Source organism: Camellia sinensis, chromosome 3 (assembly GCF_055761805.1).
Source record: "Camellia sinensis isolate YWXY chromosome 3, ASM5576180v1, whole genome shotgun sequence".
Lineage (NCBI taxonomy): Eukaryota > Viridiplantae > Streptophyta > Magnoliopsida > Ericales > Theaceae > Camellia > Camellia sinensis.
The window spans coordinates 185,651,200-185,678,157 of record NC_138963.1 but is presented as its reverse complement, the minus strand read 5'-3'; the positions used below and the strand labels follow the sequence as shown (position 1 = coordinate 185,678,157).

Sequence of the window (26,958 nt, the reverse complement as noted above, 5' to 3'; positions counted from 1 at the left end):
TTGAGTTTGGATCACTAATGCTTTACTTTTTTGTTGTTGATTGTTGGACTTAAGACCTCATGAGAATTGAATTGTTAAAACACATGCGTTGAAATACAAACACTTAGAGGTTTTGTCCTTGGTCATCGGTGGAGGATGACATTGTTGTGTTGAATAGTTGCGTGTACGTTTTACGCTTGAGTTGGTTGCACTCTGATGTGGTTGTGTATGCATTGCATTTGTTGGTTGTACCTTATCATGTTGTGATGATCGAAAGGGGTGTAATGAGCTGAGAATCAGAGGTATCATTACCTTTCAGCTAGCGCTTGGAGAATTGGCTACGCTGAGAATCAGAGGTACCATTCCCTTCCAGCTAGCGCCTGGTAAAATAGAGAAGAGGTACCATTCCCTTCCAGCTGGTGTCTGGTAAATTGGCATGTTGTTGTTAAGAGGTGAAATCATTGGCTTACTGTGCTTGAGGCAAGTAGAGCGGAGATTTGTTGTTATTGTTATCTTACTTGGTTATGTGTATTATGTGTTATGATGATCATGATTCGGCGAGGTTGAATTGTTTTATGTGTAGTGTAAATGTGTTTGAGTATGTTTGGACGTGTTGAGAGTGGTTGAGGGGGCTACCTACCAACAATGAATTATTGATATATCTCTTTAACTTGAACGTAAGGTTGAGATGCGATGAATGTGTGGAGTCAGACTTGGGTTTTTATTTTGAATTGATAAATATGAGAGTATTGGTTTTGGTGAACGTGTTTTCAAAAATAAAGTGGGTATCATGGGTATTTGTCATAAATGGAAACATGGAAATGGATAAGAGTTGTTCATTGGGAAAAATGGTAGTAAAAGTGAAAGTTGATGTTAAATAACGGAATGATTTTGGGAATAGCACATATATCTATACTTTGGTCATAAAATGTCACATTATTTATATGGTATGAGGCTAGTATTCATGATCATAGCTATCTATAAGTTGTTATTGTTGAGGATCATGTTGAGATCCCTACAGGATTATATGTTCATCCCACGTTGTTCAATCTTTTTCAGGTGATTATCAGGACGTATTACAAGATTTCAGATATTCTTTATTTGTTGGCCATGGGGCCTTTTTATGTGTAGACGGAATGCCATTGATGTAAAAGGGTTACACCCTTCCTCTTGATGTTTTTTTTTTAAACGATGTAAGTCTACGGGCAACTTCTTTAATTGTATATCTATGTTGCATTCATTTTTATCCGATTGAGGGAATCCTATTGATTTATTCCTTGAGAATATTATGAGCTTCTGTATGCTAACTCTGAAATTGAATGTATAATAAAGGCTTGGCAATAGTAATCCGAGTAATAAAATGTGGGGCATGACAACCCATGCTATGCACGGGATTAAATTAAAAAAAAAAAACCATTTATAGTTACGTCAAACATATTTTTAAATTGTTAGCATAAAATATATGTAATTTTAAAAGAAAATATTGACATTGCATAATTAAAGTAATAAAAATAAGAATTTATTACATTTGTTCGAAATTCACTGAATAAGTAGAATAAAAAATAACTAAAATCTAAATTGTTGTGGGCTTTCCATCAGCATTCCTGCATTGTCAACATGATAGTTAGTATTATAATTAATGAACAACACATATATTATGTATTTAAAAAATGTTATAAAGTAAAATTGTTATGCTTACATGTTTTTTTTTAACCTTCTGAAAGGTATAGACATTCTTCAGACCAATCTATATTTAAAACAAAGGTTACGCACGGTGCACAATCTAGTTGACGTGGCATTGTTGGTATAGGTATGATAAATGCATAGGCACGGTCTTGACATGGCGCAATATAATCTTTAATCCTTCTAACGCCATTATCCTATAAAATTTTGGAATTATAACTTTGTGTTTGAAAAAGTAAGAATAAGTTATTTATAATAAGTTTTATAATTTCCTACCTTTGATCTCATATTCTTCAAATATGATGGTTGATATCGCAAAATAAACTCTGCCTGTTTATTTTGAACATTGAGATTTATTGAATCAGTACTGTCTTTGACCACAAGGTTAACATTGTATTTTACCAACAACAACAACAACAACAAAAAAATGGACACTTGTTAAAAGGAAATATTGTACCTAATAAAAAATTAAAACACTTGTTAAGTTTGAATTATTATTGTACATAGCAATTATTTACCTAAAGAAAAATTACTTTGTTATAATATCAATATCATCATGTAGGCTGTGATGACAAACAATGTGAACATAATGATATTCAACTTTTTGATAGCAACTTTTGCACAAATCAATCCAAAGGTTGTCAATATCAATTTGTTCGATGTACCCAAGTATTTGAAAATATGAAACCTACAAAATATTTGAAAAAACATAAATTAATCTCCTTATAAACAAATTATATACATATCGTTTAACTTTCATTAATTGGGATGATAATAATTCTTACCTTTGGCATGAGTGCAAAATCACGTATTCGAATTATTTTGGCATTTGATATTATCAATGACTGTGAAATTGAGAATCCATTTTTTCGATTCCAAGATACCAACTTTTGTGATATAGGATTTATAGCAAGCCTTGATACACATGTCAATATATATAATTGTGAGAATTATATTGTCACATATAATTGATTAATATTATACAGTCATAACATACCGCACTCAAATATGATTTGTATAACGGAATGAATGATTAATATATAACTTGCTGCATTTGCATGTAGCGAGACATGGACCTAGAAGTTGAGAAAAGATAATTTATTAATATCAATATTTGTATATATACATGTAGATTTTGTAAAAGTGAATAAAAAGTAATCCTACCATGATAATCTTTAACTGTTAATCCAATGGAAAATAAAATATTATCATTCTCTAGAGCATGATATAGTTGCATGCCATCAGTTGTTTCAAACACATCCCATAGAGTTAGTCTTACCAATGTGAAACTGTTTTTTCAATTAAAAAAAAAAAGTTGAGATTAGGAAAAATAATATAATTCGTAGAGTATTTCAAATTTGGTAAAGACACAGAAATATGTTATAGTATCATACCTTGTATCAAGTAGTATAATCTCTTTCTTGTAATTATCATGATTTGCAATACCTTAACATTCAGTTACACTAACAACCAAGCCAATCACATCTGCATATTTTAGCATTGGCATGTTTATTGTTTTGATAATCACGAATTTTTTGTATTGGTAATAAACTATGTAAGTATATAATCTAGATAAGTATCATTTAATAAAAGTAACATACTTATTAATTGAACATCTTGATGAAGAAATTGGCCAATGTCTGATAATTTTTTAAGGAAATACCACTAAAGTGATATATTATTATCATGATCAAGTATGTGCACAATTGTTGTATCATTAGTAAAAGACATCTTATAATAATATGGCACCAACTTGAATTTCTCATTAGCCAATGTAATATGAACTCCTCTAAAACAATATATTTTTCCTTCAATTAAATGTTCTTTGAAGTAAGTATAATTCTCAGAGCATACAGTTCCTTTCATGGCATCATCCTTTCAAAAAAGGTAATAAGTACACATTTTTAACATAATATAAAACAAAATATTTAACAATTATCTCATGATAAGAGTTATAAATACCTGTCCATCAACAAAAATCATTTTGAATGTCATGTTTCCCCCAGGACGATTAGTCACAGCTAACAACTTGACTAATTGAGCTTTAACGCTCCAATTACTTGCATATGGATGTAAATCAACAAAATAGGGATATCTGATAATTCTATCACCTATTGACAATGTAGATGCATATGAGCAAAATATGAATTTATAATTTTTATACGATGAATCTATAGATCTCAAGAAATTTGAAAATGAAAATATTAAGAATTTTTAATTAAAAAAATAAAAAATGTTAAGTTTACATTATGATAAAATAGAAAAAATAAGTAATGAATTATTATACAAACATATTTTGTAAGGGTAAGTTTTTAAATTATTTTTATTAAATAAAAATGAAAAAAAAAAGATTAGATCATCCAATTTTTTGTACACTAAATGTAATATTTTGGATAAGATTTAGAATTTAGAGTAGTAAGTATTGTATAATTAAAGAATAAAAAAAAAACATAGTCATTCAAATTTTGAAAAGACATTTTATATCAATCTTCAAATGCCATCAAGGACATCACGATATACAATATTTTTTGTATAATTTGATGGTTGGTCAACCTTATTAACAATCAATATCTTGAAGCTTGATGGTGTGGTAACACGCGATAAGGCAACATATAACTGACCGTGGGAGAATACTGGATTAGGAAGGTATACATCAACTTTTTTTAAAGTCTGACCTTGACTTTTGTTTATGGTCATTGCAAATGCTAATTTTATGGGAAATTTTCTTCTTTTAATTGGGACAGGTGAATGTGTGGTAGATGGTGATAAAATGATACGTGGAATGAAGACTCCTTCCCCAATATTCGAACCCGTAATCACTCGTGTCTCAATCACTTCATCTCCCATTTTTTCAACAATAAGACGGGTGCCATTACATAGACCTTGAGATTGATTGAGATTTCTCAGTAGCATTATAGGCGCTCCCTTTTTGAGTTCAAGGCAATGACTTGGAATTCCTAGAAAATTTAATGAGTGCAATAACTCTGGTGGATGCATGCCTTCGTCAAAGTTCTCACCCTCAGCTGGACATATCGTATATGCACTTAGGTATTTTTGAGATTTTTCAGGCAACATTGATAGCATTATGACATTTAATTCATCAACATCAGCATTTTTTGGTGCTAAGATGTCACGTTCTTTCAAGTAAGAACTGTCACTGTATCTAGTACTCAATTCTGGATAGATTGCATGGATCAAATCATGTAGAGCATGTGATCCATTTCTAATCAAGAACTGTTTTGGAATTTCAATCCAATTAGTCTCCCCGCGTTCAGTGAAAGAAATTCCAGGTATTTTTCCATCACCAATCATCAATATCCAGTTAGCAAAATCCCTTAGTTGTTGACGCATTTGAATAGAAGTATCATGGGCCATAATACGCATATTGGTCCTCAAATGCAACACAGGACAATGATTCTAAATAGTCGATTCCTTCAAAGACGTTGCAATTGTGGCTTCCCGCCTACCTTTTGGTACTACAGGTAAAATTTGTCTGAAGTCACCACCAAGTAAGAATAGTTTTCCACCAAATACACAATCAGTTGAACAAAATTCTGTACCCTTTAGTATATCTCTGAAAGTACAATTAACTGCCTCAAATCCATAACGATGGTGCATTGGAGCTTCATCCCATATGATCAATGATGCGTCTTGAATTAATTTTGCTAGTTCAGTCTAGTGATTAATACTACAACTTGAGAATTCATCCAAATTAATTGGAACTTTAAAGCGTGAATGCGCAGTTCTACCTCCTGGTAACAGTAAAGTCGTAATTGCAGATGATGCAACTGAAATGACAAATTTTTTTTCTTGACCTAAACTTTACTATCAATATCTTCCACAAATATGTTTTTCCTGTTCCCCCACTTCCGTAAAGGAAAAATAAACCCCCTTTTTTACAATTGTATGCATTTATTATGGTGTCATAAACTTCCAACTGATCACTGTTTAAACCAGAATGTAATTCATTGAACAATTGTTTTTTCGAAACACTATTGTACTTTATCTCTTCTCTGATGAGCCTATTTGTCACACATTGAGCACCTTGCAAAGATGGCAATGGCATGGGAGGGAAATCCTTGAGAGATCTTCCATTTCTATTTAACATATGCTAAATTTCGAGAAGTCCTAAATTTTTTATGTCTTCATCGTCAAGATGTAGATCACTATCTCTCATATCTCTTCTGATTCTATATTGTATATCATCGGTGAAACGTTTCCTGTGATGTTCCTATAATTCGACTGGATTGGTTATATCAGAAAACATGAGCATTGTGCAATACATATGTCGAAGTTTTGTTGCTGATGCCCAATTTGATGCTTCTGCCAATGCCTCGTGCCATTCATTATCATCATCGAGTAGACCAAGTGGAATACATGCAGATTTAAATGTTGTATGCACGGCTCCATTTACAGTTCTGATATGCTCAAAACTTTCTGCACCACGAACCTTATTCAATAACATTCTCAAACAATGTCTCTCACCCGATGTTGGATGTGCATATGGCAATCTACCAATACATTTATGTGATTTTCGGGCATCCCATTTTTTTTTATCTCTTTTCCATACCCATTTTGTTGGAAATTCAACATAGATCAACTCCTTTGCAGATTGGTGGGTTCTATTTGCTTCAAATCATTTGGTCAACATTGTGTCATGAACACGTTGTTGGTCAATAACTTCGTGTAGATGATCATTGTCATTAAATATAGCAAATTGTTGACCTGGAGGATGATATTGTAAGCGCTTAACAGAAGGAGTTTGTTTCTGAATTTCAAACTCAAATATCCTCCAACACGCTTCAATCGCAGACACGTATCGAGTATCCAAATACTGTTTGATCTCATCAATTTTTTTGTAATGTCGTTGTCCATTATTGTTTGGATGAATAACATTATCCTCAATCACAGTTGTCGCACGATTAGGTCCTTTATTGACATATTTGTACAAATATTTCATCAACTTCGGGTGCACACATCGTTCAATATTAATGTGGCAATCATATCGCACCAAAAGATCACGATTATATGGAATGACCCATCTGTTGTCAACTATAAATTCATTTATGCTTACTGTGTTGCCCTCATCACATCTGCGCCTGTATGATACAAATCCATTATCATCAATTGTTGTTTCATCACAAAATTTCTTTGGATAATGTTTTGTACACTTTCCATCTACCATGCATGGAGCATTGGGATTAGCAGCACCACAAGGTTCATGTATCATGCATCTGACAACAGTTTCATATGCCAATGGGTCTGCATTTTTGTCAAGCAATTCAGTACATATAAACTCATCAATTTGTTCAGGTATGATTGGCTTATTCTCCGATGCCAGTGTGATTGTAATATGAGAATGCGACAATCCCCATTTTTGAAACTCGATGACGTAAATAATTGTTCATAAAAATAATTATTGATACATTAGACATTAAGAGTATTTGTTATATCATAAATGAACAGGTGTTAGAATAATAATACCTGAAAGTACTTCTCCAAATATTTTATTTTCCTTCAAGTCGGTTAGTAGTTGTTTAAACTTAATCCGAAAAACTCTAGCAACGATATCAAGTCTATCTTCTACACATTGATTCGGTAGTCTTGGAAGATCAACTTTTATTTCTGGCCATATAGGATTGCATGTGAACGTGACAAACAAATCAAGAGCTCTAATAGTTCTGTAAATTGCCATAGCATCTTGATAACGTTGGATCATACTACGTGGCCCCCTAGAGAATGATGAAGGCAACACAAATCTTCTTCTTACTGCTGACGCATCTACATCTCCAGCAACTACAACATCTTCTATTCCTTGATGTAGGTTTGCGTGCAACTCAGCTTGATGGGTCTTGATGTAACTCAATCTAGTTTGCTCAATAGCAGCATAATAGTCAACGACAAATTATTGAAACAAACGCCCTCCTCTTTAAAGTGTTTTACCTTCAAATTCTCTATGTTGGAGTCTAAATGCATAAAATTCTCTAATTGACACATTGTTTCGAGATCTGCTTGAAGATATATTAGAAGAGATGCTGCACCTCTATCTATCTATACCATATGGAAACAGTAATGGGTACTGTAATTGTCACACCCCACTTTTTATTACCCGAAATCCATTACCACATCCGTTAAGTTTATTCCATTTCAGAGATAACATGCGGAAACTCTTTACATCAAGTATAAGAATAAATAAATGTTCTCTCATTCAGAAACTCAAATTAAATGCAACATGTACATAACTAAAAGAACTGCCCGCAGGCTTACATAATTTAAATCAAGAAGAGGGGTTTAACCCTTTTTACATCCACGGCATTCTGCCAACACGTAAGAGGCCCCGTGGCCAACAAATCAAAAAGATCCAAGATCTCGAAACATTGCTCCATGTTCACCTGAAGAAGATTAGCAACGTGGGATGAACATATAGTCCAGTAAGGATCTCAACATGATCCTCAACGATAACAACTCACAGATAGCTATGATCATGAATGCTAATCCCATACCATATAAATAATGTCACATTTTATAATCAAAATATACTTACATAATACCTGCCTCAAATACATTCAGTTTATGTAACAACACCAAGTCTCGCTTTCCCTACTCATTTCCCACTTAAACGATTATTACTCGATAACCATATTTTCTGTTTGCGACAAAGCACCACATAATACCCACTTTATTTTTGAAAGCTCGTTCATTAAGTCCATTTTCTTCACGTTGTTCATAACTCAAATGTAAACATGATCCGTCTCAACGGGTTTGTCCCATCCCACAGTTTAGACTCAAAATTTAAGAAATGCCTTCAATAAGATAACTTGTGGTGGAAACTCCTTCAACCATTCTCAAGCACACCCAAATTTATAGGAATGCAATTACTCAACATGTAAGACAATTAGTTTTTACCCAATCACAATTATCATAACACTTGTTATACACAAATCAAAATGAAACAATAGCAATACACATCCCCTGCTTTACCTGCCCGCAGCACGGTAAGCCAAAGGTTCATCTCTCCACAAAACATGCCAATTTACCAGGCGCTAGCTGGAAGGGATTGGTACCTCTGATTATCAGCGCATCACTCACACAGCCAATTTACCAGGCGCTAGCTGGAAGGGACTGGAACCTCTGATTATTAGTGTAGCCAATTTACCAAGCTCTAGCTGGAAGGGAGTGGTACCTCTGATTCTCAGCGCAACACACATATCATTAACCAACAACATGAATAGGCACAACCCACAAGTGTAATGCACACACACAACCAATCAACACAACAATGTCATCCTCCACCGATGACCAAGGACAAAATCTCTAAGCAACATATATTAAAAGCATGACACAATTAGCCAATTCTCATGAGACTTTGATTTCCAATTACACAACAACAGAACAAAACATATTCGTGATTTAATCCAAGTAGATTTTCGACATTCGCACAGTGTTAGGGTTCCATTTCTTCCATCTCAAAAATCAATTATTTTATTTCTTCTGTATTAATATTCTCCGCCTTATGCCTCAATCCAATTTTGTTTCACTTCACAAAATATGACCAATACGGTTTCCTTCTTTTTAAAAAAAAGGGATTTTTTTTATCATGGTTGGCAAGTTATAAACTTACACAATTTCTATTTAATGGTGGTGTACTCAAAGATTTCCTAATCTCATGATTAATTTCATTCCCTTTAACATACTCATTATCATGACACTACAATCAACCTTGAACACACAACACTAAGTCAATATTAGGAACTTATGAGGCTTAATTAATTCCTACAACTCAACAATTTATTATGTTTAAAGACGACCAGTCCAACACAAGTTAATGTTTCAATTCATAAAAATGCAATTTTAGCATAAATCAATTATCAACTCATTCACCACATTTCTTAAACTCATAACATAATTATTCAACAATTTTAACCCCCTTTTATTCTATTAGACATTAATTCAAAAATTATGGTTTTATCTCTCTAATCATGAACATATTGAATAACACCCCAAATTTAACCCAATAACAATCCCTCTCATGAACTTTCAACCTCACACCCAAATCTAATGCCATCTACCATGATTTTCGAAAATAAACCCATACAACATGGTTTTTATGCAATAATAATATACCACATATCTATCTATAAAGCAGGCATTGAAAAGAAACCAAGGAAATCCCTACCTCAAGAGAGAAGAGGAGAAAAACTCAAAAACCAACTTCGCCAGAAAACGATCTCCACCGGTCAAGACGAAGCCCTCGACGCGCTCATCATTTTGGTATAAGTATAGCGATCCCGGTTGTCCCTTTACTGTTCTGTTGTATTCCGGACTCGGTTCTGTGGAGTTGGTAGTTGTATCTATCTTGTTGTCGTCCTTTAATTCCATTTGTTTGAGTTTTAGGATGTGTTGGGCATGTTTCGAACAGGTGGGTTGAACCTTGGTCTGAAATCTTGTTGCTAGGTTTTTGGTCGTTCCGCTCGAGCGGGTCTTGTTGTGCTCGAGCGGATATTGCACACTCTCAGTATTTCGTGTCCCTGCAAAACTTCTGGAGGTGTGATTTCTACGCTCGAGCGGTGGCGCTCGAGCGGGTACTCTGGCGCTCGAGCGGGTAGTACTTTTTGGTGTAAGTTCTGGGAGGGAGAAATCTACGCTCGAGCGGACTGGTTTTCGCGCTCGAGCGAATGTACTTTATTCTTGTATCTTGGCGCTCGAGCAGGTCTTCTTGCGCTCAAGCGTACCTAGTTTTTTGTTCTTGACGCTTGAGCGTTGTGTTCTTCGCTCGAGCAGGAATGTCGTATATCAGTTGGCAGCTGGGCATTTTAAAATAACTTTTTACATTCTCTCTCTCTCTCTTACTTTCTAAAAAGTTATTTTGAGAGCTTCTCTCTCTAGAAACTCCCTTCTCTCTACGGTTTGATCTAGTTAGAGTGTCTCACTATCCTCTGGCCTTTGTAAAAAGTGTGTGGATCGTCGAGGGCTTCATTTTGATCTGTGGATATTTGAGTTTGGAGTATTTTGGTTTTCTTCAACTTCCCCATTTGAGCTCTAACTTCGAGGTAAGGATATCCTACTCCTTCTCATGAGTTTTGTCTTTGAATTTTAGTATTTTGATGAGTTGGGGGTTGTTGGGTAATTTTGAGAAAGTTTGGACCTTTGTGTAATTTTACAAAAGTTAGGGTTTTGTTTATATAAACTTACATGCATGTTTGGCATAGAGATAATGGGATCAATATTGGGTTATTGGTGAAAATGGAACCTTAGGGTTGTGATGTTAATTATGAAAAATGCTCTAATTACATTGATAAATTAATTGGTATAATTAATTTGAAGAAAAGAAGAATTAAATTGAGAACGTTGAAATGTTGATTATATATCCATTTGATGCATTTATTTTCAGTATAGAAATAACTGCTTTGGGCTATCGGTGGAGGATAGTCTTGATTGTTGTAGACAATGCATGATGATTAGGCAAACTAAAACTAATCAATTGAGTAAGCCATTGAATATGGTAGTTGGTACAATACAGCACTCAAATGTGTATTGATTGATTTAATTTGTATATGATAATTGTTTATATACATTGTATTGTGTGGGAGGAGAAAGGGGCTGTACTCCACGGTTTATTGGAAGAAAGGGGCTGAACCTCTAAACCAAATCTTGTGACAGTGATACAGCACTACAATGTGTATCAGGCTGCGAATTTGAAGTGTTTGTTTGATTTGATATAGCACTAAAATGTATATCGTTATCAATTGTGAACTATATAAGTGTTTCTATGTTATGTTGATACAGCACCAAAATGTGTATCGTTCGTATAGTATGGAAGTAACTTATGTGTTATTGATACAGCGTCAAAATGTGTATCCACCATGAATTTCGAAAATGTCTTAAGATGAGTCTTATTCTCATCAAGTTATTTGGCTAAGTTTTGAGCCTTGTTTCCAAACTGAAAGTTGAAAAAGAAATGAGAAATGAAATGTAACATGGACTTAATGTCATGAGATCGAAATGTGATATATGTGGATGTATCTGTGTTAACCATCTATCAACTGCTAATCTTTTTAGTCATTGTTCATGGCTGGTTTAGTGTATTTCTACTGGGATGTGGCTCACCCTTTATGGGATATCATTTTCAGGTACAGGTAGCATGCCACCTCCAAGAATGTAGTTTGGGAGGCTAGAGGCAGACAGACTGTTTTGTTGTTTGCTTTCTTTTGATGTATTACATGTAAATTCGAGCCAAGGGCTTAATATGTATTGAGTTAGTACTCTTCTTTTTGTAACCAAGTGTTAACTTGGAAAGCTGTAAGCCCGTAGGGCATTTGCTTTTGTTGTTAACATGTAATACTTTTGTAAGAACTATTCTGATTTAATGGAAAGGTGGTTGGTTTCTTTGTATCAATGCATATCTAATGAGATGGGTTTTATTTATTATTTTGAGGGCGTTACAACTTGGTATCAGAGCATTCCGGGTTCGAATACTTTGGGTACGTGGGAAGTGATTAGTATCACAATGGGTTTGTCTTGCTTGTTAGAGACTTATGTGTGACATTATGTGTTTATTTGATAACATGTTTATGTGACTACTTGGGTATGGGATTTAGTTTCTAGGATGTTGATTGGATCCTTGGGTTTCTGTGAGTCTTGTTGGAAAGGCACTTGATCAATGCTGTTTCTAACCGGAACTCTAGTAACGCCTCGGGACTATCATTATCCGGAAATGAAATTCGTAAGTGCTTATGTGTTTATGTGCTTACATGGAGTGAATTACAGTTGTCCATGTATTAGGACGCGAGTGTTTAGTTTTGGTACATTTATGAATATGCTAACGCTCTTCGTTACCTTTATTAGGATGTCAGGATGAGGATGTGGTAGACGTGGCAGACATGGTAGGCAGGAGATGCCTTTACCGGATGATATTTCGGCACAGCAGGAAGGGGTTGGCCAGGCCAATGTGGCCGAGCCAGCAGGTCAAGAGGCTATGGGCGCTTTAGCCCGAGGGATAGCCGATGCTTTGAGGGAGTCTGTGGGTATTTTCCGAGCTGAGAATCCAGTTCAGGCTCCAGTTCAGGCCCAGGTTGTTGAGGCAGGGCCTTCCTTCTTGAAAAGGGAGTTCTTCCGGTCTAACCTGGATGAATTTATTGGGGATCGGAAGGAGCTACTGAAGGCTGACGAGTGGTTAGAGCAAATGAGTAAGACGTTCGAGATGCTTGGCATCGAGGACGGAGTGTTGAAAGTGACCTTGGCATCCTTCCAGCTTAAAGGGGGTGCGGGTCAGTGGTGGAAATACATGAGGGGCCGTATTGCTGGCACGTGGGAGGCTTTTGTGGAGACTTTTCAGGAGAAGTATTTATCTCCAGCAGTCAGGGAGATGCTGAGAGACCAGTTCTGTCAGCTTTTGCAATTGAGTTCTTCAGTAGCCGAGTATGAGGCTGCTTTTACTAGCTTGTCCAGGTTCGCACCTGAACTTGTGGCGTCCGAGGAACGCCGCTGTATTGAGTTCGAGAAGAGATTGAGGCGCGGTCTCAAGATAAGGGTTGGAGGTTCGATGATCCGAGATTATGGGCGCTTGGTTGATGCTGCAGCCCATATGGAGATCATGATGCAGGAAGAGGAGGGGTAGAGAGGCTGCAAGAGGAGCCAAGATGGTTAGGGTGATGGCAGGAGACAGAGGGGTGCTAACCCTCAGCAGTCTCAGGGTGGTGTTACTAGGTCGACCTTTCCAGTGCTGAGTGCAGGCTCGGGGAGAGGCAATCAGGGGGAGTTCACCTGTTACAAGTGTGGTCAGTTGGGCCACAAGGCTTCAGTTTGCCCACAGAGAGGAGGAGGTCAGAGAGATGCTTCATCTTCAGCTAGACCGCAGAGCCAGAGCCAGGGCACGGGTCGCCCTTGTCTTGTTATCAGTGTGGTCAGCCTGGGCACCTGAAGAGGTTTTGTCCACAGTTGAGTGCCACTTGGGGCACGTCTGGTTCTAGGCAGACGTAGGGTTTTCAGCCAGCTCAGTCTGTGCAGGCCTCGAGGGCCAATCCGGGAGCTTCGTCGTCCCAGTCAGTGCAGCAGTCGTTTGCTCCGAGGGGTGAGCAGTTGGATCAGGGGCCTACAGGGCGCGTGTATGCTGTTACCGCGCAGGACCTAGTACCGGCTCCATCAGTAGTGAGAGGTACCTTTCTGTTTTGCAACTCGGTTGCTAGTGTATTGATTGATACGGGTGCATCTCATTCTTTTGTATTTGCTGCATTTGCATCTGTTTTGGAATTGGAGTTGGCACAGTTAGCATCTCCTATATGTGTAGTATCGCCTGTTGGCGGTGAGTTGATCTTGAAACAAGGTGTTAGAGGTTGTGATATAGAGGTCGCCGACCACAGGCTTTCTTTTCCTTTTGTTGTCATGCCCATGAAGGGTTTTGATGTTATTTTGGGTATGGACTAGCTATCGTCATACCGGGCTGTTATTGATTGCTACTGCTAGAGGGTCACTGTTTGTACCTTGCGCGGGGAGTGTTTCCATTTCTTGGGGGATCAGGTTGGTAGTGTATTGCCACCGTTGTATGATCCGCGAGGGCGGAGTGAGCTTAGTGGTCTATTTGCTAGCTTTTTGAGTGGTGAGTGTGATGAGACCCAGATTGTATTGCCGAGGGTGGTTTGTGAGTATTCGGATGTTTTTCCCGAGGATCTCGTTAGTTTGCCACCTCATCGAGAGATAGAGTTCTCTATTGATTTAGTGTCCGGCATAGCGCCGATTTCTATGGCACCTTATCGTTTTGCCCCAGTCGAGTTGAGTGAGTTGAAGATTCAGCTCCAGGAATTGCTAGATAAGGGTTTTGTTCGCCCTAGTGTTTCGCCGTGGGGAGCACCGGCCCTCTTTGCTAAAAAGAAAGATGGTGCCTTGAGACTTTGTATAGACTACAGGAAGTTGAATCGGGCTACGGTCAAGAATAAGTACCCTATGCCCCGTATAGATGATCTGTTTGACTAGTTGAAGGGTTCCCGTTGTTTCTCTAAGATAGACTTGAGATCGGGTTACCACCAGTTGAGGGTCAGGGTGGAGGATATTCCTAAGACGGCATTCCGTACGCGGGAATTATGACCATTATGAGTTTCTAGTAATGCCATTCGGGCTTACCAATGCACCGGCAGTCTTTATGGCCTTGATGAACCGGATCTTCCAGGAATTCTTGGATCGATTTGTAGTCGTTTTCGTGGACGACATTCTTATCTATTCACCTTCTGAGGAGGAACACGAGGAACACTTGAGAGTGGTGCTTGAGTTGCTTAGAGCCCATAGGCTTTATGCCAAGTTTGGAAAGTGTGAGTTCTGGCTAGGAGAGGTCAAATTCTTAGGCCATGTTGTATCCGAGGAAGGGGTGTCTGTTGATACATCCAAGGTAGAGGCAGTGTAAGATTGGGCATAGCCTAAGAGCGTTTTTGAGATCTGCAGTTTTCTGGGATTAGCTGGGCATTACCGTCGGTTTGTGAAGGATTTCTCCAGATTAGCTTCGCCGTTGACTAGATTGACGCGAAAAGGGGTTAAATTTGTGTGGAGTGAGACTTGCGAAAAGTCGTTCCAAGAGTTGAAGGTTAGATTGACCACTGCTCCGGTCTTGATTATTCCAGAGAGAGGGTTGGGTTATGCAGTTAATTGTGATGCCTCACGAGAGGGTTTGGGTTGTGTGTTGATGCAAGAGGGGAAAGTGGTAGCTTATGGCTCACGTCAGTTGAAAATACACGAGAAGAATTACCCTACACACGACCTAGAGTTAGCAGCAGTGATCTTTGCCTTGAAGATTTGGAGGCATTACCTTTATGGTGAGAGGTTCGAGGTGTTCTCGGACCACAAGAGTTTGAAGTATCTGTTTACACAGAGAGACTTGAATTTAAGACAAAGGGGATGGATGGAGTTCATTGAGGACTATGATTTTGAGTTGCACTATCACCCGGGAAAGGCCAATGTTGTGGCCGATGCCCTTAGTAGGAAATCCATTAGTGATGTAGTTTGTATAGCCATCCGGGAATGGGAGATGTTGGGTGCACTTGGCGAGTTCGATTTGCTACTAGGCGAATTTGTTGAGCCTGCGGCCATGTTTTCTGTTGTTGCACAGCCTACACTTGTGACCCGAGTATTAGAGGCACAGAGAGGTGACCTTGAGGTAGAGTCCTTTTGAGAGAAGATCTCTAGTGGGAAAGTTGAGAAGGGTTTAACGGTGTATCCCGACCAGAGTGTGAGATACCGAGACCGTTTGTTTGTGCTGGAGTCTTGCCGAGAGGAGGTACTCCGAGAGTTCCATCATTCACGCCTTGCGGTGCATCCTGGAGGTACTAAGATGTATCGGGATTTGGGTCGCCAGTTTTGGTGACGGGGTATGAAGAGAGATGTGGCTGTTTTCGTATCGAAGTGCCTTACTTGCCAGCAAGTGAAGGCCGAGCATCAAAGGCCAGTGGGTTTGTTGCAACCCTTGCCTATTGCCGAGTGGAAGTGGGAGCATGTCACTATGGACTTCGTTGTAGGTCTTCCGAGGACTCAACGGGGTAGTGATGCCATTTGGGTGGTTGTAGACCGGTTGACTGAGTCGGCGCATTTCATTCCTATGCGTGTAAGAGATTCGGTAGATCATCTCACGGACTTGTATATTCGGGACATAGTGAGATTGCACGGGGTCCAGTGACGATCGTCTCAGATAGAGATCCTCGTTTTACTGCTAGGTTGTGGCAGAGTTTGCAGAGTGCCATGGGCACTAAGTTGACCTTTAGTACGACTTATCATCCTCAGACTGACGGGCAGTCCGAGCGTACTATTTAGATCCTTGAGGATATGCTTCGATATTGTGTCCTTGACTTTAGTGGGACGTGGGAGAGGTACTTGCCCTTGGTGGAGTTTGCCTACAACAATAGTTTTCAGTCTAGCATCGGTGTGGCACCGTTTGAGGCCTTGTATGGCTGACCGTGTAGGTCTCTAGTGTGTTGGGCCGAGGTGGGTGATGCACCTTTGTTGGGTCCGGAGTTGGTTAGGGAGACGACGGAGAAAGTCGAGCTTATCCGTAGGAGGCTTGTTACAGCCCAGAGTCGCCAAAAGAGTTATGCTGACCGTAGGAGGAGGCCTTTGGCGTTTGAGGTAGGTGATCATGTCTTCTTGAAAATATCACCTAGGCGAGGTTTGATGAGGTTTGGGAAGAGTGGGAAGTTATCCCCTCGGTTTATCGGTCCCTTTGAGATCCTTGAGAGGATTAGGGAGGTCGCTTATCGTTTAGCTTTACCACCGCAGTTGTCTGGAGTGCATGACGTGTTTCATGTGAGTATGCTTTAGAAGTATGAGCCGGATCCGTCCCATGTGTTAGATTGGACCGACTTGGAGGTAGAAGAGGATGCCTCGTATGAGGAGAGACCAGTTCGGGTCTTGGATAGGCGGGATCAAGTCTTGCGAGGCAAGACCATTCCCTTGGTAAAAGTCTTGTGGAAACATCACGGAGTGGAGGAAGCCACTTGGGAACGTGAGTTGGAGGTCCGAGAGAGATATCCGAATCTATTTATGGATGTTTGAGCATGTATTGTATATTTTGTTGTATTGTTGAACCTTAAGAGTATTGAGTATATCTTAGGTTGTAAAACATGGTTTATGTTTTTATTTAATGGAAATATTTTGAAACTTGCCTCAAAATGGAAGTTTAATGTAACATTGCATTTGTTGGATGTATTGCAGAAATGGAAATATATCATGAATACTGAATATGATATAGAATTGTGGAATGTAGTATTGAAATTTGTGGAATTTCAGGGAATGCATAGTTGTAATGCATGTTGTGGAAAATGTTGTAAACTACCTCTTGAAAAGAGATAAGATGACCGGTAACGGGTCGAATTGTTAAAAAATTCGCATTATGATAATGTTAGGAATTGAGAAAATCTTGTTTTTTTGAAAAACTTGTATTTAATTTCGGGAAGGAAATTCTTTAAGGGGGGGAGGTTATAGCGATCCCGGTTGTCCCTTTACTGTTCTGTTGTATTCCGGACTCGGTTCCGTGGAGTTGGTAGTTGTATCTATCGTGTTGTCGTCTTTTAATTCCATTTGTTTGAGTTTTAGGATGTGTTGGGCATGTTTCGAACAGGTGGGTTGAACCTTGGTCTGAAATCTTGTTGCCAGGTTTTTGGTCGTTCCGCTCGAGCGGGTCTTGCTGCGCTCGAGCAGATATTGCACACTCCCAGTGTTTCGTGTCCCTGCAAGACTTCTGCAGGTGTGATTTCTACGCTCGAGCGGGTTTCTTTACGCTCGAGCGGTGGCGCTCGAGCTGGTACTCTGGCGCTCGAGCGGGTAGTAGTTTTTGGTGTAAGTTCTAGGAGGGGGAATTCTACGCTCGAGCGGACTGGTTTTCGCGCTCGAGCGGATGTACTTTATTCTTGTATCTTGGCGCTCGAGCAGGCCTTCTTGCGCTCGAGCGTACCTAGTTTTTTGTTCTTGACGCTCGAGCGTTGTGTTCTCCGCTCGAGCGGGAATGTCGTATATCAGTTGGCAGCTGGGCATTTTAAAATCACTTTTTACATTCTCTCTCTCTCTCTTACTTTCTAAAAAGTTATTTTGAGAGCTCCTCTCTCTAGAAACTCCATTTTCTCTACGGTTTGATCTAGTTAGAGTGTCTCACTATCCTCTGGCCTTTGTAAAAAGTGTGTGGATCGTCGAGGGCTTCATTTTGATCTGTGGATCTTTGAGTTTGGAGTATTTTGATTTTCTTCAACTTCCCCATTTGAGCTCTAACTTCGAGGTAAGGATATCCTACTCTTTCTCATGAGTTTTGTCTTTGAATTTTAGTATTTTGATGAGTTGGGGGTTGTTGGGTAATTTTGAGAAAGTTTGGACCTTTGTGTAATTTTACAAAAGTTGGGGTTTTGTTTATATAAACTTACATGCATGTTTGGCATAGAGATAATGGGATCAATATTGGGTTATTGGTGAAAATGGAACCTTAGGGTTGTGATGTTAATTATGAAAAATGCTCTAATTACATTGATAAATTAATTGGTATAATTAATTTGAAAAAAAGAAGAATTAAATTGAGAACGTTGGAATTGGATGTGTATGGGATTCAATGGTGTAGTTTGATTCGTTCATCGCTTACCTAGTTAAAATGTTGATTATATATCCATTTGGTGCATTTATTTTTAGTATAGAAATAACTGCTTTGGGCTATCGGTGGAGGATAGTCTTGATTGTTGTAGACACTACATGATGACTAGGCAAACTAAAACTAATCGATTGAGTATGCTATTGAATATAGCAACTGGAATAATACATTAATTCTATGTATTGATTGATTGTATATGATCTATGTTTATATACATGTGTTGTGTAGGAGGAGATGGGGGATGTACTCCACGGTTTAGGGGAAGATAGGGGATGGACCTCTAAACCGGATTTTGTGTGACATTGATACAGCACTACAATGTGATTATTCAACCCTCAATATTTTTCCCTGCAGGTCGTCGGACGCTCGAGCGTTCACTTTCACGCTCGAGCGGGGACCTTCGTCTACAGAACTTCTGGATGTGTGCATCCGGCGCTCGAGCGGCACTTTTGACGCTCGAGCGTGAGTCTGTGTTTGATGCTCGAGCGGGGCGTTCCACGCTCGAGCGGACTATGTGATATATTAGCCCGAGAAAAGCCATTTTTGGATCACTTTTCGACCTCTTCTCTCTCTCTCTAGCTTTTCAAAACTTCATTTGAGAGCTTGTAATGCCCCACTTTAGTTACTCGAAGTCATCACCAAATTCATTAGCTTAATTCAAGTTCAGAGATAACATGCGAAAATAAACTCTTAGTCCCATGAGTAGAAATAAATAACAATTCTCTCATCCGAATGCAAATTAAATACAACATGAGCAGACTGAATAAAATGCTCGAAGGCTTGCATCATTAAAGAATCAAAAGAAGGGTGTAACCTTTTTACACATATGGCATTCTGCCAACACAAAAGAGGCCCCGTGGCCAACCAGTAAGAAGATCCACATCTTGTAACACATCCTGCCTAACACCTGAAAAAGATTCAACAACGTGGGATGAACATATAGTCCAGTAGGGATCTCTACATGATCCTCAACAATAACAACTTACAGATAGCTATGATCATGAATGCTCAATCTCGTACTAGAATAATAATGTGGCAGTTTATACATATAAGTATAAGCCTTTCTCAAAATAGTCAATCCATTCAGCGCTATAAGCGATTTATCTTTCATTTCATTTCATTAACCCTTGTTCCCAAACTTTCACAATAATAACAACTTCTTAGGAAATCAATTTCTCTAAGCCCATTATCTTTCTCCCATTTTCCATACTTACAACGGATGTGCCCTTTTTCAAAACATACTTTCAAATACCCCATTATTCCTTCACACCTTCCCAAAATCTCACAATGGCATTTTGGTTTGTTTCCAATACATTCATAACTACACATGCATGCCTTCAACATAAGGAAGATAACAAATCATCAACATGTATAGAATCAACAAATGAGGCAACTTGGCCCTCCAAAACTGTAACCATCACAATCCATGATATATTCAGATACACTGAGACAAAACAATATAACTCTGCTCTACCGGCTATATGCACAGTAAGCCAAAGATACAACTCTCACAATGGTATGCCATTTTACCAGGCACTAGCTGGAAGGGTGTGGTACCTTAGATTCTCAGCGCAGTCAGTTCTCCAGGCGCTAGCTGGAAGGTAACGGTACCTCTGATTATAAGCGCAGGGTATAACACCAAGAATCACAATACAACAGTGTATAACCAACAAGTGTAATACATACACATAAATTATCAAGATACATAAGCAATGTGTTAAAGTATATGAATACATAAGTATGTGTGGAGTACATCCCCTATCTCCTTCCACACGCTGGAGTACATCCCTTTTCTCCTCCCTAACAATTTATACATATATAATGTATAATAGCACTTCATTACACACAATGTTCAATCAACACAGGTGTAATGCATACACGACGATTCAACACAACCATGTCATCCTCCACTGATGACCAAGGACAAAACCTCTAGATGCATGATTTTAGCACATCTATTATAAAGACTCAACTCTCATGAGATCTTAAACCTAACAACAACGCTAGGATGATAAGTAGAGGTAAAACCCCAAATGTGTGTATTCAATACTCAAGATACAATATTCTAATTTCCAAATTCATTTTCCATTTTCAAAATCGACTTGTTCCGCCACTTATTCCAAGAACACTTTTCCCATTTCACAAAACCAATATCAATCCTCTCATTTCACAACGCCGATTCCATTCTTTCATAACTTTCCAAATCAATTATGCAAATTAATTCATAACAGTAAATTAGGGCTTTTCTCTCTCTTTCTCAAAATTGACCGAAAAGGCTCAAATACCAACAACAAATAACAATAATCTCATTTGAGACCCCAAATACATACTGTAGACGCGCCCGCGGAGGGGGGACCCCGCTGCTACAGTTCGGACTCGCGATTTTTGTTGTCGCGGTTCTTAATCTGAACCAAAGAGTCCAAATCCGGCAAATCGTTTTGAAAAACAGATTTTTGAAAAAGTAGTGCCAAACATGGACTGCTTTGCCAGATACAGAGTCGCCACCTAAATATTTTAAAATGGGGAAATTTAGGAAACCCTGACTCGGTGCCGAAGGCCACATGTCCGTTATCACCGGAGTTGTCTCGGCTCGAGAGCTTGGGTACGATCGGGGAAGGTCAGCTATGAGCACCCCCTTTCGCCCGGTCCGAAGACCGGCCTCTACTAACCGTGATATCCAATTTTGAAAACGCTATGTGTTCTTAAACCAATTATTAGCCTAGCGTTTACTATGTTATACGCGCAGCAAACAAGTATAGACTAGATTGCCTAATTTGGAAAGGAACATTGCATATCCGTTTGTTTGAAAATGTTTTGGAATTTGCTACTCGCAAGTAGGCTAAAACACGGATTTCAATGAGTTCTTCCAACTCAAACAATCCAACCTTCACCCACAGGCATCCAAGCAGTTTATAACACATAAGCATCTAGCCACATGTTAAGCATGCTGACATGGCAACATTCACACTCATGCGATATGCTAAAGCGGAAATACTTACATCGTACTCCGTGCCAAAACAAAGAACTCGTTAGCAAACATGCATGATCCAAGTCCATGTTAAGTGCCTAATGCATCGCATATAAAGTGTTGCTAGAATAGGCTCGGCTATCCTAAACATGGCATGTGAGAATGCACAACTATCACATATTCAGTTTAGAATTTGAAGTACAAATGCAGTTAGCGTGATGTACCGAGCCTAATACACGTAGCACAAATGCATGAATGCACGCATGCATAGCATAAGGTATGCTAATTTAAACGTGCCTTAATCTACCATCGTAAGCAGGTAAATAAAAGGGAAGAAAGACGTGAGGTTGGAAGACATACACACACTCACGCACACTTATTACAGATTTGCCCTCGCTCGGAGGGACCAAATAAATATTACAAATTAATTAACTACGCAAGCTAATTAATAATTACAAATTAATTAATTTAATTAACAAATTAAATTAAGCTAAGAAAACAGATAAACTGCCTCGGGAAATGCGCCGCCATGCATAGGCTGCCTCTGTTTTCCTTCCTTCACTCCTCTGGAGGCTGTCAAAACCTCAGGACTGCATCCCTGGACACTGGGGAGTGCCATCGGCTGAGTGGAATTACCACCGGCAGTGGTGTGTGGCCATCGGCACAAAATGAAGCTGTCGGCCGAGGAATTGTTGCCGGTCGGCACATTACACTGCCGGTCGGCAGAGTGTTCCTGCAGAATCTGCAAATGACAGCAACAGAGGGCAAGGCAAAGCATGGCAGCACAATTCAAGGCATATATGCACCAACCATGTCCCTTATCATGATAATGACTCAAAGGGGCATGTGCCTCGATTCTCGGACCACCAATCACGCATTTCCACGCATGATGGCCCAAAGAATCAAGTATGCAACTTTGATTTCAAATGAAATGCAAGCCAAATCAAACCAAAGTCCTAATCCCTATCACCAAATCAAGGGACAAGGAATGCATGCAAGATGCAATGCAACCTAAGCATACAAGCTAAGGATGCAACATGGCATGGCAACTAACATACATATGGCAATGCAAATGGATGCAAAGATGGTCTTAAACATGAAATAGGCAGCTCTAAATAGGCCTAAAACAGTAGCCATAATGCTAAAATGAGGGGCCAAATATACATGCACACATACACATGTTATGGTCCAAACCTTAGGCACAAATTGAACAACTCTCAAACACATTTGAAAGGGGGAATCAAGGACTATTAACATGCAACATAAGCTCTAAAAATGCATGTTAGGATGGTGTCAAACCAAGCAACAAAATAAGCTAACATTCACATGCAAAATGGTCCAAGTGTTCAAAGCAAATCAAAGGAGCATTGAACTACACTTAACAAGACCAAACATGGCATGAAAGGAAGGACCAAAATCAGAGGTTTAGCATGTTAAAACAAAGCTAAAGGACTACTTAGATGGCATCTAAGTGACTCAAAATCAAAGACATGCATAAACACCAAAACATGGAGCATTGCTACGCAAGCTTAAGAGGCATTAAAGATGCGTGCAAGGCAATCAAACAAGCATGGAAATGGGACTTAAATAACATATAAAGTGACCCCAAATCACCAAATCGATGCAAAGATGTCATGTTACACATGCACATACTCAAGGCCGACAAGCCCAAATACAAAGGAGCTATATCAAGCATGCCAAAATCAACCCAAACAACTTAGGAAAGACCTAGAACATGGCAAAACATGCACAAAATCTTCATAGGACTAAGCCTAAAACATGCTCCAACAAAGGCTAACAACCTAAGACATGTTAAGGCATAACAAGGCATTACAAGGCAACTATGCTAAGCATGCATGGAGTACCAACACCAACTTAAAATCAAGTTATATTATGGATATATAAGCATGAAAAATAACCTAAACATGCTCAACACACACTCATGCATAATGCTCTCTCAAGAGGCCAAAATATGCCCTTTTCAAGGACAACAAGGAGAGGGGGTGACCCTCTCCTTCTTGGGACTTCAAGGCATCATCTTCACCACTGAAATCCCTCAAGATTTCAGTGGTGAAGAGACTCCAACACCAAAATTCCAGAGCTAGCACAAAATGGCCCAAAATGAGGCTTTTCAAGGCCTAAGGGGGGTCAACCACCCTCAAACAACAAAACACTCTTAATAAACAATAAAGAGGGCCTAAAAACAGAACTTTTTTATGTTATACAATAAGCACAAAAACAGCTCTAAGATAGGTAGAAAATCAATGCAAAATTGGGGAAAAAGGAGACTAGGTTCTCACCCTTGAAGACCCCTTCACAAATGGTGCTCCAATGGCCTCCTTTAGCTTGGATCCAACACCAAAACTTCAAAACCAGTCCCTTAGAAGCTCAAGAGCCAAAGGAAGGTGAAACACTAGGTGTTTGTGTGCAATAGTAAGACACAAAACACCTAGTGCACAAAAGAGAGGGAAAGAGATATAGGGATTGTCTCTAACTCAAACCCTAAAACCAGAGCTTAACAATGGCTATTTTTGCTCTCAAAATCTCTTAACTCTCTCCAACCTCTCAAGCCAAGAGACCCTCTCTCTCTATATGGCACTTCTTGTCCTGTAAAGCTTACAAGACAAGCTTCATAAGAGGGAGATCCCTCCATACACGTGTATGGAGGGGAGCAAAAGCAAGACAGTTGTCTTAAAATATCTGCAAAAGAAGATGCACAGTAATCGGCCGGCCAAAAATGCCATCTTGGCCAAAAAGAGTGCCGGCCGGCACTAAAAAGTGCTGACCGGCAACAAATAGTGCCGGCCGGCAATATACATTGCCGGTGGCAGCAAAAACCAGCTGGTGGCCTCTAGCCACTGCCGGTGGTGGGTGGGGATGGTCCACAAGCCCTACCCTACCCTTCCAAGGCAAAACACAAGTGTTTGGTGCAAAACCAGACACTAAACGGTCGAGTTCGGAGATCCTGAGGCAAGGCACGCGAGCCGAGGCCTCCGGGAACTCCAAACGAACACAAACATGGATGATCACCGAGTGTTCAAACGGTGACGTCCAAGTCTTGAGGACGGTCAAAAATGGGGTGTCTACAGTTGCCCCTCTTTGACAGAACTCGAAAGTCATAACAATGACAGGAGTGAATGTCAAAGCCCAGAGACGACCCATTTTTGACAAGGCCGAAGACTTAGACAAACATGCAAGACAATCAAGATATGTGCCCGAAGGCAGGGGCAAAATGCAAGACAATGCAGAGAGCCGGACATAACTTTTGATCATGCAAAGAAAGCTGTAATGAAGCATACATGCGACAGTTTTAAGCTAGCATACACCGAACTACACTACAATGCAGAAAGGATGTAAGAGAATTATGCAATTCTCAATACGTCTCACTCGGGAGATACAATACCTGTGCGGCTCGTCTGGTTGCACCAGCCTCAAATGAACCGTACATACAATATCGTGCCTGAAAAGAAAACAAACTTAACAGGTACAATATTGTTAGCAACATGCATAACAATGCAAATGTGGATGCAAAACGAAATGCAATATATACAAAACAATGTATAAACAATGCAAATGGAGACGCAATGTAATTGAAACAATGCAAGCTATATGCAAAGCAATTGAATCGTGATCCAATCACGAGTGGTTCGAAACCACACCTATGTCAAATAGATTTGATGGAGATGACAAGTCTGTCTACCATAGAACAGTCAACTGAACTATGAGCATTGTAGACAGACGCAAGAACAAGTATTGGGTGGAATTGACACAAGTGGGGAAACGACCCGCTGGAGAAAGGACTACGATCCTAATGCCGGATACAGAAATTACACTACAATGTAATATGTATGGATATGCTAGGAAGATGGCAATGGATATGGCACGCAGGCCAAACCAAATCTTGCCTAGGAAAGGTATGTACGCATACAGGCCATGTGTAACACAGAAAAGGTGCCGCAACCCTCAACCAACATACCAGCGTGGAATCGGCGCGATACACATGCAGAACTGTGTTTTAACATGAAGAGTAAGGGCACATACCGGACCAAGCTCAACCTGGAAAGGCGCAAGCCATAGGCGGAAGGCGATGCAATGAATGCATGCAATCTACAATGCAATATCTACAAATATGCAATGGAGTGGATATGGATACAATGGATATGGCACGCAAGCCAAACCAAATTTTGCCTAGGAAAGGCATGTACACATACGAGTCATGTGTAACACAGAAAAGGTGCCGCAACCCTCAACCAACATATCAGCGTGGAATCGGCGCGATACACATGCAGAACTGTGTTTTAACATGAAAAGTAAGGGCACATACCGAACCAAGCTTAACCTGGAAAGGCGCAAGCCATAGGTGGAAGGCCATGCAGTGAATGCATGCAATCTACAATGCAATATGTACAAATATGCAATGGAATGGATATGGATACAAAAATGCATGACAATGCAGTGCGATGCGACTACTGGGAAAAATGCAATGGATGCATGCAAGCTACAATGGAAATGCATGACAATGCACTATGATTGTTTTTTGTTGTTTTTTTGAGATGCACATGATGCAAGTGCGGCACGCGTGCCATACGGAATGTAAGGTGATACGAATGAGACACGTATGCCTCATAAGGTGCAAAAAAAAGATTTTGACAATTGGACTTATACGCTACGCGAAGCCGGTTTGTGTTCAAAACAATGCAATGTACTAACAAGTACAAGCAAGATGCGCAAGATAGCGCGAATGGATGCATGCAAAATGCAAGTGAGGTGCACAAAATAGTGCGATGCGCAAAATAGCGCGATTGAAATACAATGCACAAAACAGTGCGACTATTTGAAATGCACAAAACAGTGCGACGGTTTGAAGTGAACAAAACAGTGCGATGGTTTGAAATGCACAAAACAGTGCGACGATTTGAAATGCACAAAACAGTGCGATAGTTTGAAATGCACAAAACAGTGCGCCGATTTGAAATGCACAAAACAGTGCGACGGTTTGAAATGCACAAAACAGTGCGACGGTTTGAAATGCACAAAACAGTGCGACGATTTGAAATGCGATACGCATGGGGCAACTTTTGGACCTTGTAAAAGTCAAAAGGATACGAAAAGGATACACCCTGCATGGGTTGGAGTGCTACGCACGGCAGATGCAGTCCGAAGTCAGAACGGAGGCCGGTTGACCATCGGAGGTGCACTTTCTTGCACTTTCTTGAGCTATGAA

At 39.5% G+C, this 26,958-nt stretch overlaps 2 protein-coding genes across 2 annotated transcripts in view; both read right to left on the bottom strand.

The window, feature by feature from the left end:
• Positions 1–1,552: 1,552 nt before the first annotated feature.
• LOC114265231 (uncharacterized) lies at positions 1,553–5,037 on the bottom strand. The gene is made up of 4 exons (XM_082918688.1): positions 4,338–5,037; positions 3,625–3,773; positions 3,416–3,537; positions 1,553–1,583 (listed from the first exon to the last, which is right to left on the bottom strand). The coding sequence occupies exons 1-4, from the start codon at positions 5,035–5,037 to the stop codon at positions 1,553–1,555; spliced, it is 1,002 nt and encodes a 333-aa protein (XP_082774814.1).
• A 1,261-nt stretch (positions 5,038–6,298) lies between these two features.
• Positions 6,299–26,958, bottom strand: part of LOC145822098 (uncharacterized) — a 41,941-nt gene continuing 21,281 nt past the window's right edge. The window contains exons 2-5 of the mRNA XM_082918687.1: positions 7,968–8,054; positions 7,606–7,713; positions 7,147–7,513; positions 6,299–6,924 (exon numbers count right to left, since the gene is read on the bottom strand). Of these exons, the coding sequence (XP_082774813.1) occupies positions 6,299–6,924; positions 7,147–7,513; positions 7,606–7,713; positions 7,968–8,054 (1,188 nt within the window). The remainder of the gene's footprint in view (positions 6,925–7,146; positions 7,514–7,605; positions 7,714–7,967; positions 8,055–26,958) is intronic.

Coding starts and splice junctions, on each gene's coding strand:
- LOC114265231 (XM_082918688.1), bottom strand. CDS start 5,037: ATGGCCCATGATACTTCTATTCAAATGCGTCAACAACTAAGGGATTTT. Junction 3,774..4,337: donor GACCATAAACAAAAGTCAAG/GTCAGACTTTAA, acceptor CATTGTCAATAG/GTGATAGAATTATCAGATAT. Junction 3,538..3,624: donor TGATTTTTGTTGATGGACAG/GTATTTATAACT, acceptor CTTTTTTGAAAG/GATGATGCCATGAAAGGAAC.